Consider the following 13165-nt stretch of genomic DNA (forward strand, 5'->3'; position numbering starts at 1 on the left):
TCAATGACGATGTGCTCCAGCTTTCAGAGTCCAGGCCCAAGCAAGGGGCAAAGACGAAGCTCTCGACATCTAACGGATGTAACTATGATGTCGAATGTCTTAGATTGGCCGGGCCTGATGGAAACGAAGAAAAGAATGATAATGATTGCATCACAGAATCCTCTGCAGGGTCCAAAAAGGAACACTGCTGCGAAATGAAGGAGCAACGCGACAAACGGAAACGCGAATCGCGAATACATTACGAGACAAGATAGATCGAAGCAAACAGTCGAGAGTTTACCAGACAGTTGATGGGATCTACGATTTGGTAATATCTGCGGGAACGGGTGAGAATAGGCCCCTCGACGACTACACCATCCCAGACTCCATCTGCTCTATCGGTTACCTACGCCGACTTCGGAATCCCTACCGTTCAGCTGTGTTCCCGAGCTCAATAGAAAGAGGCTACAGCAAAGGCTCCATGCATAGACCAAAATTCCGCGGGGCACAAACAAATCGGGTCCCTGGCAGTCTATCCGTTGAAGCAAACTGTCGAGTCACTTTCCGGTTAGTCCACTAGAATATTCCCGGCTCAAAGAAGTCGAGGGGTAGGGTGATTACGAAATTGGATGAGTCAAACTTTGATTCCTCGTCGCGGTCATTTGAGTGTCCAGATACCCGCTCATTTCATGCATGTATGCATGCATGAGATCCGGAGACCCCGGAATCGTACTCCACCTCCCTCCGAACTTGTGATCGTCAAGCGAGTTTAGCGACAGGAAAGGCAGAAACGGAGAGAGGAGAGTGATTACTGAGCTCGAGTGGTTGCCTTTCCCCGGTCCTCGCGCCATCTTTGTTGATGATCGGCCACGAGAGCAGACGGCAACCTTCCCTTGAGATCAGAGAGAGTTGCATGTTGTCATACTGCTGCTAGAGTAATAGCTGTTTTTTTTTTTTTTTTTTTTTTTTTTTTTCCATATATTATGTTTCAAGTATTTTCATGTATAGTTATGTCATGTGGAGTGGCGTTGAAAGTTGAGCTTTGAGTCTTGGATTTGACACTACCCCTTGCGGTCGCGAATGACTGGTTCGACCTCCCTGCAACCTGCGGGCCATGAAATTCGACATGCGCAGATTGAAGAGTCTATTACAATGTCTGGTATGCCTGTCGCTGAAGCAGATGTAGGAGGAAACTCTCGTTAAAGGATAGGCTGCTGATAAACAATAGGTCTGATTTGAACGCGCGAAAATGGTATAATTTGGATCACGAAATCGAAGGGTAATTCATATTGCACATATATTGTTGTTGTCATTTATATTCATATCTCAATGTGCTTCATGATGCGGGAAAATTCGACGGAAAACGAGTGAAGTGGAGATCAAGATGAAGCGGGTCATTATGCATAAGTTGATGGAAGAGAAACGCGTTCTCCGAATATTAGAAACCAGGCAACACTCGAGATTGTTACAAAAGTGCAAGAGACAAGCAGAAGTCCACCCATTCTGATCAGGAACGCGATATGGGTACAAATGCCGCCTCAGGCTTTCGACCGAGTCCGGCTGTGGTTGCGTCTGCGGTGTCTGCGCTTCTTACGGTATCCCTTGTGGGAACCGTGGGTGGAGGAGAAAACACTCTCGGAGGGAGCAAGGCTCGAGACGAAAGATGTCGTACTGTATCGGGGAGACCTGTGTCGACGAGAATGATACCTTGGCTTCCGATCAGATGCCTCTCCTTCTTCCTCGTCTTCGTCGAGGTAGGCAACTGACGCGATGGTAGAAGCGTTGTCCATGCCGTCGTCGCTCATCCATCTGTCCGACGCCTCTTCTTCGTCATACTTCTGGTATTCCTTGTTCTCCTTGTACTTGGGGTAATCGTCGGTCCTGCACTTCTCGAATTCATCCTTCGAAGATCTCGGAGAAGATTTCGGCGACTTCTCATCCTTGCTGGATTTCTGATACTCTTTGGTGCTGTGGTATCTCGAGTATTCCTGGCTCTTGCTTCGTCCACAGAGAGGAGGTCTCTCGTCAACCTCGTACTTCTGATATTCTTTGTCGTTCTCGTATTTCGGATACTGCCCTTTCTTGCAGTTCTCGAACTCGTTCTTCTCGAATCTCAGGCGTTTCTCGTCCACGGGGTATTTCTGGTATTCCTCGTCGCTGGGATATTTCGGATATTCTTCGTTCTGGCAATGCTCGAACTCGCTCTTCTCGGACTTCGGGCGTTTCTCGTCCTCGGAGTATTTCTGGTATTCTTTGTTGTTGGGATACTTGGGATACTCCTCGCTCTTGCATCTTGAGAATTCGTTTCGTCCGCAAAGAGGAATTTTCTCGTCTGTCCCATATTTCTGATACTCTCTGTTGTTCTCGTATCGGGGATAGTCCTCATTGCTGACTCGGGCAAATTCGTTTGTCTTTTCGTCCGCTTCGTATGGTTGGTACTCTCTGGTGTTCTCATATCTGGGGTATTCTTCATTGCTGGCGCGGGCGAACTCATTCTTCTGAGTACTGCTGGCGCTGGTGTTTCTCCGGTTGATGGGTCGATTATTGCCATTGCAGAAAGAATGTTGGTCGTAAGGAGGAGGTTCGTCATCGTCAAGTCGGGCAAGATTCTCTCTTATCAGACTGCTGGCTGAGCGAGAGGCTCTTCTGTTATACTTCTTTCTCTCGTGCTCGGCGAGATGCTCGATGTTGACGTTTCGATCGGTCAGCTCGTACAGCTTTCCTCCGTCGACATCACCGATGGTACCCAAGGTTCGCGGGCCTGTGTTTTGTTTCGAGCCGAAGACTGACATATGGATTAGAATGGTTCGGACGACAGAAACTATAGGGAAAGCTCACGCTTGCTGAGGAGGCTCTGCGGCGGCTTGTAAAGCCCGATATTGTCATGTATTCCTTTCTCGACCCCAGGTAAGTTCATCCAGACCAAGGGCTGTCCGTCGTGCGTGTCGCAGTACAGGTTGAAGGGCTCCAGATCCTTGGGGAACTGAAGAGGCGAGGTAATGACAATGGGATAGTAGGCCGGGATAAGAAGCTTGAAATGTGGGGGATCCTCTTGCATTTTGGGGTCTGATGCAAGCGCCGTTCTCATGGCACGCATGAAGATGACGACCATATCGAGATCCTGGAAGATTCCAATGAAGCGCTTGCCGAGTGGTCCCTCGGAGCGGATTTGATTCGAGAAATGATGGGTCCAGTACGTGTCGGGATGGTACACAAAGTACCAAGCGCTAGAGGACGAACTGCCAATCATGTTCTTGACCATGTTATAGACGAAGTCGGCGAACGCTGGAGGTGCGTTAAGGGCATGATCCCTCGCCAGAGTGTTGTTGATCCCGTCCAGATGGCCAGCAATCTGGCGAAGCTGCCCGACTCCCTGGACCACCTGGTAGGCAATCGCGCCTGCCGCGGTGGCATGAATGGCACCGGCCATCCCCACTGCACAGGCCCCGTAGACGGCCTTGTCGCCGTAGGAGCCGACGGCCACCATGGCTTTGTCGAGGATTTTGGTAGCCCATCCCGTACTGTCAAGGGAGGATTCGGGGGTGAGTCGATCGATTTTCTTGAAAGGGTTCATGATGCATGGTTTCCAACTGTAGGATTCCGGGACGGACTGAGGGGAGAATAATAATGGGAGGCCCATTCGAGCGAGCGATTAGTCGACTGTGACTGGGACCGAATCCGCCAGAACGTGAGGCTAATTAGGGCTGCAAGGCGGGTGCCCCGCCAATTGCTGAACTGGCACCAATCACTCGGTGGTGCCTGACTTGTCAGTGGGTCTTTTCGGTCTGAATGTCAAGAATTGCTTCACCGACTCGTGATTATTAACCTGCTGTCTCATACTGACCGCACCTAACCTGTCCGGTTTCATTGACGTGCAGCCCCCAAGTGCTGATTTCCTCCTAGATTCAGAGCTTTGCCACCATCGCGGGTCCACCATTCGCCCTGTTCTCCCTGTTCTTTGCCTTTTTTCGCACTTCCAACACTGACTCATCGCTCTTATCGGTGTTCCAAAACCCCACCAACTCGAGCCCAACTGCATCAAATAGCGCTTTCCACTGCGAGACCGTCCTTTCTAACCCCGCCGTATGTAACCACATGAGGATATCCATCTCCGCCGCCCGCAACCCGGCCCCGGTATCGGGAAGCACATAGTCGTCGATCAGCAGCGTCGAATAGTCCGCATCCATGGCGTCTGCAATCCGGGAGAGAATCTGGATACTCTTCGCATCGGACCAATTATGCAGCACCTGCCGGAGGAAATATGCCCGTGCTCCTGTGATTTCCCCCGCGTTAGCAACTTTTTCCGTCGCTTTTCCAGAAGCCACCTGTTCTTCTCCCCCCGGGATCACGTGATATGACATACCCTGGACTGGTTGCGGTGTGAAGAAGTCGTACTCCATCGGCTCAATTCCCTCCGGAACTTTTTCGATCCGGTTCAATGTCAGGGGAAGATCTTGCAAGACGATCCGACCTGCAATTTCCGGGTGTCGCTGCCTGAATCGCGCCATTTCTTGACCTGGTCCACCGCCCACGTCGACTAGCAGCACCGAGTCTGTTTGCGACCGTACGTTTCTCAATTTCTTGGCGGCCGGGTACATTTCAAACCACTGCGGTTGCTGCACCAGTCGTCGCGCCGCCATGTACTCGTCAAACGCTTCTTTCTGCTCGGGGTTGACCTCCAGCATGCCGAAGATCTTGTCGAAACCGTGCGCATATTTGAATAGGGTGACTTCATCCGGCTGGTCAGCGAATTGCGAGACACCAGGGCCGCGCATGTAGTCGACTAGCTTCGCTCCCTATTTTGGTCAGTACTGCATACGACGGAGTAACCCACGGAGTAGAATGTTCGGTCGGATTCCGCGATAACCTACCATGCCAAAGTCAGGCTCGAAGCTAGCAACTAGTTATCAGCATGATCACCGCAGCCCAATTGAGAATACCCAAGCTTACTGGTGTTTCACGGCCGCAATTGACCCCGGCAGGATCGCAAACCGAGTCACCTCGTTCGCAGCGTACGTTTGGTGTGCCGTCTCATCCGCAAAGCCGATCGCCGTCATAACCCGCATCACGCGCACTGATCACACTGTTACCACGGTTGACACTTTGGAATCCACATTATCCAGATCGATTAGATTAATTACCGATGAGCAATTCCTCCGTATTTGTTCCCCGCGCTATCTCTGCCGAGGTAATGGGGCTGTCATTCTCCGCGATGGCTTGGAGGAATTTTTGCTCGACCGCAACGCGGACGCAGATATTTTGCATTATCTGTCTCGTCAGTCTAACTGTCCAGGAATTGAGGGGTTGATTGAAAACATGCCTGAAAATTGACCCGAGATGTCGTCTCCACCGGTTTCTCGGCCGTTAACTGAAGCTTGCGGATCGCGGCTAGCAGCTGGCCGTGGGCATTCACGTCCCCGGCCGCTTCAGCTTCCGCTAATTTTTTGACGTCGGTGATGTCGTCGAAAATTGTCATCTTGCTGTTTTCTTGTTCGCTCTAACAACAGTCCAAAGAATGAAAATGTAGCAGAGAGTGAGGGGAGCACAAACCGGTGTCCATTCACCTCTTAAATAGTGGTCTCGGCTCGCAGATGTCATAGTGGCTTGTTCGTGGGACAGTCAACCTTGTTTTGCTTGTCTCATTTGCAATCAGGAGCCAATCTATCGAAGTTACATTCGGAAGACAAAGGTACGATTATCCCTGCCGTGATATGACTGCGGCATTGCTGGAACGGGTAACGGTTCGACAGGGGGTGAGGGACGGTTGTTTCTTATCAGGGTTAGAGGGATGGGATGGGCTTTGTTGGGATTGAGGCGTGCGTAATCCTAATTTACTGAGGTGTTGGGATTAGCTGCTCGCCTTCGGAGTACTTGCTGAATATCATTCTGCTTCATTGGTGAAGGCTACACAAATCTTGTGTGTATTTGGCCCCCTACCACATATAGATGCCAGGTGTCACAAGGAGCCCTCGACCTCGAATGCTCTGATTAGTACATTTATTAACATGATGAATAGGTTAATATCCGTCTACCAATCCAGAATGATACCCTTGCAGCACAGTAAAACTAATCACTGCCTCTCCTCGATGACAGTTGTGTTTCGCGTAACCACAATCTGATCCCTAAGCTCAAACCCCAGAATCTCCTCTTGACTATTACTATTAAACCCATTTGTCCCCTTACTATCCTCCTTCCCCCGAGAAACCCACGATCGATGCGGCCGATCCCGCAAATACATCCAAGCATCATTATTTGAACCCGAATGAGGCTGCAGGGACCGATTGCGTGAACTCCCATACGCGGCGCTTTTGATGCTCTGGGAGAACCGCACGAAGAAAGGTCGGAGGACTGGAATCGAGCCGAATATCAGGATGAACCACATCTCGGTAAGGACCCAGATGTTTAGCTGGGCGATTGCGTAGGTCTGGTCGGTCGCTTCGGTGATGTTGGCGATGGCGATCGTTTTGTTTATTCCTGCGATTCCGGCGCTGCGTTTGGTTCAGATCGTTAGTCGCATTGTTTCGGAGGTGTGGAATTATAAAGGAGGGAATGATGAGATATGTACATTATGCCACCGCTCATCAGCAGACAGAGGCCAATCTTTAACGATAACCTCATCTCTTGAAGTCTTCCGATTATGTAGACGGGGTAGAAGGCGAGGAAGATATCAGCTGCTGCTCCAACGGCTATCATTACGTTAGGCCAATGACTTTATCTGGGTGCATTGGGACGCACTTACCTCCCTGAAAGTATCCAATATGTAAACAAATATCGATGAGATCACAAGCCCCGGGAGCACTCATATCCCAAAGTTTCCGCGGTGGATTGCACTGATGGAATATAACACCTATCTCGGCGATATTAATAGCCCCCTGAATTCCGCCCACGAAGAACAGAACCCATCGTCCCTTGCGGTGGGTACGTGCTTGCAGGGCCAGGAGGAAAGCAATCACCGCACACCTCGCAACAGCCAGATCCACGATCCCGATCGCCTGAGCAATCCAGCTCCAGAAGTTCGTCTGAACGATATCGGAATCCGACAACATGCTTTGGTGCATCCCAAGCCCGTACCTGACGCTCACAGTCATTGTGCATTGTGCAGCTAGAGCAATCATCTTCTGTAGTGTTAGAGACTCTCAATTATGGGGAGACATAACCAACCAGAGCAAAAAGCGCCCAAACGAAATCCCACCGCAGGCCGAAGATACCGGATGTCATGCTCTCGGGTGGGCATATTGAGGCTGTCTTTGCCCGCAGAGCGAACAGGACTAGGGTCAGTGATGCTTCTGCCCATGTCACTCCGAGCAAAAGAGGTCCGCGACCTCCATATGTGTCCGACATGGCGTCCTTGACGGAGTGCTTGTTAGAATGTCCTGGACTACCTTCATGCTAAATCGTTATTCCCAGAGCCTGAGATGTCCTGTCCTCACACTATCCTGCCTCGAAAGCTTTGGACCATGCTGTCGGATTTCTTGGCCACAAAAGCTGGCGTCTTTCCCTGTGCTATGTAACGATATACACCTTGATCTAGGCAGGGGTTGGTTATTAAGGGGTACGACCGCGTCAATACGGGTCTTAATAGAATGAATCTATCACGTAAGGGAAGCGTACGTAGAGATTGTTACCATGTGAGGACCTACCGAGCTCGTGTGCCTCACAACAACAGCCCTCCCGACGTCTTCTCCCTGGCACTACTGTCCCATGCCATTTTCGCTCGGGGTGGCCGACTATCTGCTCTATTTTCAATATGCGTGATTTTTGTTTTACAGGGAAGATGATACCACGACCTGCGCCGCATTGCATGCCTTTGGCCGCTAGGTTCGGGACGATGTAACTTCCGCCGAGCCGGCCAGAGGCTTACTGGGATTAAACATTTAGGGCGCCGACAATCCCTGCACACGGGACGACTCTCAAGCCCCCGTTGTTGCTGATCGTCATGGCTTGGTGGCCTTTATGGCTTAGTGAATGGCCTTAGTATCACCTACTCCGCAGTTATCTAACTGATCAACAAGCTGTTATTTGTCTACCCTTGGAAAGGAAGCATTTCATTGGATGGGCCAATTGAGCAGGGTTGCAATTGAATTTCCTCCGTGGATATCTCATGAAAGGCTTTGCAGCTGGCTCTCTGAGGGCCTAGGTACCCTGGACTTGTCTAGGTTACATCGTATACGCAATCTGAAGGGAATATGAACAGGGGGTCAGATGAATGTGTAGGGGGTTGATTGTCACCAAACAAACTGAGTCTAACATGGTACCTGTCGTGCTCCCAGTTTTTTTTTTGCTTTTTCTTTTTCTGTTTGTCTTTGACTGATCGTTTACCAGTTGCCCAGCTCCCACCCCACGTCATTCTCCCAGCAGTTCATTCTCCACGAAGATGTCCTCTGCAACGCCCGAAGAAAAACCCCCTTTACAGGTCGAGTCCACTGAGATTGACGAAGAGGCAGAAGCCCTGGAAGGATATGTGACCGATCCAAGCCGATATCCGAACCAGGCATCGGGGTTAAAAACAAGCGCAGATGGCCGACACGTTCTCATCCCCCAGCCGCTTGACACGCCGGATGACCCATTGAACTGGAGCTCTGGCAAAAAATGGCTCATCATTGGAATTATGGCATATATTGCCTTTCTGGCCGATTACACGGGAGGGACGGCGATTATTACAGTTATTCCCCAGTCCATGTGAGTAGCATATATGTAATTGGAAGACCGATCTAATCGAATGGACTCGATACAGGCAATGGAATCTCCCCCAAGAGCACGTCCAGCGAGCCGTCGTCGGAAACCTCTTCGCAATCGGAGCGTGTGGACTGATCGTGGTTATGCTGGTCGGATACTTTGGTCGAATGCCAATACTTCTCATTTTTCAAGCTGTGATGGTAGGAACATGCGCCTGGTCGGCTGCGGCCACGTCCTTCGAATCATATCTCGCCGCTCGTATCATAAACGGGCTGTTCTGCAGCGTTGGACAAGGCGCGGCTCTTCTTTGGGTGAAAGATATGTTTTTCTTCCATGAGCATCTCAAGGTGATCAACTGTATCGAGTTCTTCATTATCCTGAGTCCGTACTTGGGACCACTGCTCACGTCTTTCATCGTCGCCGATGTATCCTGGCGATGGGCGTTTTGGCTGTGTACGATCATGTCTGCCGTTGCTTTTCTTCTCGTCTTCCTCCTCGATGAGACGCTTTTCGAACGCAAAGGTCAACAGGTACCTCGAGGATCGTACTTCGCTCGTCTAACCGGTGCTCAGCAAGTCCAGCTCTGGCGACAGCGAAGCTTTCTCCAATGCGTAATGCGACCTATCGTGGCCATCACCAAGATCCCTGTCTTGATTGTTCTCATCTTCTACTTCCTCAGCTTCGCATGGGTGATCGGAGTCAACACCACGATCGGGATCTGGTTAACCAACGACTACGGCTTCTCGACCCGCGGAATAGGTAGGTCATCCCCCTCCCACAGCCCCAACTCCGTCCCTACGCTAAACATACACACAGGATACTTCTACTTCTTCGGCATCGTCGGAGTCATCATCGGCTGGCTCATCGGCCACTACCTCCACGACGCAGTCGGCACATTCTACACCCACCGACACCAAGGCCGGCTACACCCCGAAGCCCGACTCATTATCGTCTACCCAGCCACCGTTCTCTGCTGCGTTAGCCTCATCATCCTCGGCTTCGCATTCGACCGCCACTGGCACTACATGGTGATCGCCGTGTTCGCAGCCCTCCAATGCGGCAGTCTCATGATCATCACGACGGCCGTGAACGCCTACCTACTTGACTGCTACCCCGAGGGGTCCGGGGAAGTCGGTGCGTGGGTCACGGCGAGTCGCAACTGGGGCGGTTTCATGGCGACGTATATCCAGATCGAATGGGTGGAGGGGATTGGGGCGGCCCGGGCGTTGGGGGTCCAGGCGGCGATTACGTTTGGGTCGTTGGCGTTTATCTTGCTGTTGCAGGTGTTTGGACAGAGGTTGAGGAGGTGGCAGGGGAGGATGTATTTTGGGAGGAGGGGTGGGAAGGCATGAGTTGAACCATTTTATGTAGTGGTAGATGGGCACCATTACTTAGAAAAATGTTCTAGATTAAAGATATGGCATATGAAATTATTTATCGCTCATATGCTCCTCCTTGTTAACGTTGTCTGAGATTGACAGTAACTGGGTGTTCGAGAGCGGTTATATATCTTCTACTAGAACATGCTGTGGACCTGTAGGCATACTGAAAGTGTATCAGTCCATCGCAACTTATGATCAAACAAGTTTCTTTTCAAGAGCGAAAGGTACACGAAAAGGCACGCGATCAACAGCCAACTCATTGGCAAAATGTTTTGGCTCGGTAGTTATCGATGAGGGTCACATATTGCGAAATGCAGTGTCTCAAATTAGCCACCTTTGCATGACATTCAGCCGGACTTTTCTCTTCTCTCTACTGCCATCCAATTCTTTAACCGCATCCATAACCTACAAGGATACTTCCGCCACTTTTGCCAAAAGGTCCAGCAGCTCCTAATAAGTCCGAGTATCAAGGGACTTTTTAGGAAGCAATAGGGGGAGAGGACAATCTGCTCTCTGCACACAGAAAACTATTTAACAAGAGCTCTTCCCTCCGCCCCTTAACACGGGGGAGGAGCCAGTAACCATCCATACAGAGGAACATGCTGAGGGATTGCACCATATTCTTGCCCAACTCATGATTCGGCGAACTACTCGATCTCGGTCCATTTCGACAATGGTGAAATGATTGGTAGCAACATTTCAGGCTACCAATCGAAGGTTATCAACTGCGAATTCTCAATGTCTGATCAGGTCCCCTACAACCAATTGGAGTATATGAAGTATCACAACAGAATCGGCTAGTACGTTCGTTTCTAGCAATTCAATCAAACGCAATTGCTGGCCTGTTAAAAAGAATGGTGGGCTCAGAAGAACCGTCAGGCCTATAATTGACCTATACAGTAAGAATGGTGAAGTAAAAGATATAGCCTAGCTTTCCCGAACAGGAACACAAACACATCAACAATGAAAAGAAAAAGAAAGGTCGTGGGGGGAGGAAAGAGAAAAGCATAGACAGAAAAAAGAGGTCCCGAAGGACACTAGCCTATCCCTGGCTAGGTTTCCACATTCTCAAAAGATCTTTTCCGTGACTCCTCGTTTGATGCTAGTGAGACTGTCGGCGATAGAACCGCCGTTTCGGCGAATATTCTCCCGAGGAGTGTAGGGCGGAACCGATCGCCCACTAGATATGTCCAGATTATGTACTATATACATTAACTTGTTGTACCTAACAACAAGCAAATATACTTTGGTAGATACTTACCCATATACCAAAGGCATTGCTCGAGCTTATCACCGGCAGACGGTTTCGCTTCTACAACAAGCAAATTTGTTTCTTGATTGCGGACAACCTTTCCCGTTGTCTACTTCAACAGAGGGTCTTTCTCTTGACTCCTCCTGAGTATATCGTGATACTGTAGGCGAAGTGATCGCCGTCTGCCCAAACATTTGAGCCAGTGTAGTAACAATATACGGAAGGTGACCGTGTCTGTTCTTGTAGATCCGCGTGGGCTTCGTCCGAGGACCTTTAGTATGCTGGTCTTTCTAGTGTATACTGTTTTTGTCAGCCTGGTTGGTTTTATTAGGAGTATCATCTTACGGTCAAATCGGGGTTTAAACGTATAAGCTCCCACTTGTTGCTGTGGGTGCTTATACCCCATATTGTCCTATCACTACGCCCAGTTTCGCATGCGGCCATTACTCCTGGCTGTGCTTTTCGCTTCTACAGTAACAGGATTCGCTTCTCGGAAGCCGCTTCTTTCGCTCTGCCATATGTTGTACTCAGCCGCCCCCGATATAACAACCGGCTTGCCATCGGCATCAAGCCATAAAAGCTTGAGCGGCGTTTGAAGTTGAAAGTGGAGTTTAGAAGAGTACTTTCTTGGAGCTCCATCGAGCCGGTCGCTCTGGTCATTCTTTGCGGTAAACAGAGTTATCAATAAAATCGCGTTGATTCGAACGCGAACAAGGGCTTTGTTCTGCCGAGCATCTTTCATCCCATCATTGTATGTTTCTGACGAAAGCCCCATACCGATCAGCTATGTTCTATCTAATCGACGATTGAAGGAACGGGAACACACTTAGAAGCTCAGAGACACCTTTCAGCTGATCTGATCTTGATAGCTGTCTTGAAATCCTTTAAGGTATTGCTCAGTTGTGTGTAGTCTTCTATCCCCTGAATCGTGGCATCCATCGTTTCTGTTGCAGCCAAGATTACCTGGTGGGCTATTAGAAATGGTAGTCGATTTGAAAAATAAATGGTAGGAAGAGGAGGTAAGACAAGTACCGATCAGTGTGAGAAAAATTGCGTGCAGCTGGGAATTTCCTGTCAGGAAGAAGTGAATGGCTGAACAGTGAATCCCCACTCACTTTACATCCCTTCTGATCGGCTTCATCTCCCTCCTTCTCAACCACCTCTTCCAATACATTTCTTCATTACATGCCTCTCACAGAAGGACGCCTTCTTTAGCCAATCTTATTCTAGAATCAGTATCGAAATTGTCTTCGGGTTGATGTCCTGCAGCTCCTGCTTGAGGAGCAGATAAATAACGCTTACCATCACTCCCTGGAAATTTCTCAATTTTAGTACAATGATACTGTGAGTCACAATTTCTGTCATTCTACGAGACAAACACGATTCAATTATGACAAAGAGCTTGGTTTTGAGAAAGCCGATCAAGCTGACCATGTCGCCATCGCTAGTGATATCTATACTCGCCTCATCGATAGGTTCATGCACGAAAGCGACATGGCCAGAAAAGCAATGACAATAGGCTATGAGCCACGTCCAGTCATAGAAGGCCAACCCACTCTCCCACCGATAGCATCAAATATAGAGGATCCAGTCGGTTCTCCGTGCGTCACATTCGGCACTCGTGCCTGGCAGGCTGTGTTTTCCAGATGTATCATTCCATGCGACCAGTACAGGAAAAGATATCTCGAAACTGAACAAGGCAAATGCTGGTGGTACCCAGGCATTCCAGCGAGCCAAATCCATGGATACCGACGACCCGGAGAGATTGATCGCAGATTGATAGAACTGCAGAGGTTGAAGCACTTGAATTTTATGAAGCTCTCGCAGGCTGCAGCGGGGCTATATCCACTGATCTGCAGCGCTAAAATACACGAGG

The 13165-nt window shown here is 49.7% G+C and overlaps 5 protein-coding genes across 6 annotated transcripts; 1 reads left to right on the forward strand and 4 right to left on the reverse strand.

The window, feature by feature from the left end:
- Positions 1-1517: 1517 nt before the first annotated feature.
- On the reverse strand, positions 1518-3553 carry LDX57_008739 (uncharacterized protein; the record flags this gene model as incomplete). The annotated part of the gene is made up of 2 exons (XM_046090460.1): positions 1518-2764; positions 2818-3553. 2 exons carry the CDS (start codon positions 3551-3553, stop codon positions 1518-1520), a joined length of 1983 nt encoding a protein of 660 aa, XP_045946435.1.
- A 331-nt stretch (positions 3554-3884) lies between these two features.
- LDX57_008740 (O-methyltransferase) lies at positions 3885-5244 on the reverse strand (the record flags this gene model as incomplete). Its single annotated transcript, XM_046090461.1, has 5 exons — positions 3885-4252; positions 4343-4775; positions 4851-4872; positions 4930-5053; positions 5121-5244. 5 exons carry the CDS (start codon positions 5242-5244, stop codon positions 3885-3887), a joined length of 1071 nt encoding a protein of 356 aa, XP_045946436.1.
- A 16-nt stretch (positions 5245-5260) lies between these two features.
- LDX57_008741 (uncharacterized protein) lies at positions 5261-5455 on the reverse strand (the record flags this gene model as incomplete). The annotated part of the gene is made up of 1 exon (XM_046090462.1): positions 5261-5455. One exon carries the CDS (start codon positions 5453-5455, stop codon positions 5261-5263), a length of 195 nt encoding a protein of 64 aa, XP_045946437.1.
- A 594-nt stretch (positions 5456-6049) lies between these two features.
- LDX57_008742 (uncharacterized protein) lies at positions 6050-6361 on the reverse strand (the record flags this gene model as incomplete). The annotated part of the gene is made up of 1 exon (XM_046090463.1): positions 6050-6361. The coding sequence occupies one exon, from the start codon at positions 6359-6361 to the stop codon at positions 6050-6052; it is 312 nt and encodes a 103-aa protein (XP_045946438.1).
- Positions 6362-8272: 1911 nt separating this feature from the next.
- On the forward strand, positions 8273-10036 carry LDX57_008743. 2 transcript variants are annotated; one of them, XM_046090464.1, is made up of 3 exons: positions 8273-8658; positions 8714-9414; positions 9472-10036. In XM_046090464.1, the coding sequence occupies exons 1-3, from the start codon at positions 8354-8356 to the stop codon at positions 10005-10007; spliced, it is 1542 nt and encodes a 513-aa protein (XP_045946439.1). In that variant the 5' UTR covers positions 8273-8353; the 3' UTR covers positions 10008-10036. The 2 variants fall into 2 exon arrangements, with proteins under 2 accessions (XP_045946439.1, XP_045946440.1); XM_046090465.1 differs by having other exon boundaries at positions 8273-9414.
- The last annotated feature ends 3129 nt before the right edge of the window (positions 10037-13165 follow it).

This window comes from Aspergillus melleus (assembly GCF_016097325.1).
Source record: "Aspergillus melleus strain CBS 546.65 chromosome Unknown contig5, whole genome shotgun sequence".
Classification (NCBI taxonomy): Eukaryota; Fungi; Ascomycota; class Eurotiomycetes; order Eurotiales; family Aspergillaceae; genus Aspergillus; species Aspergillus melleus.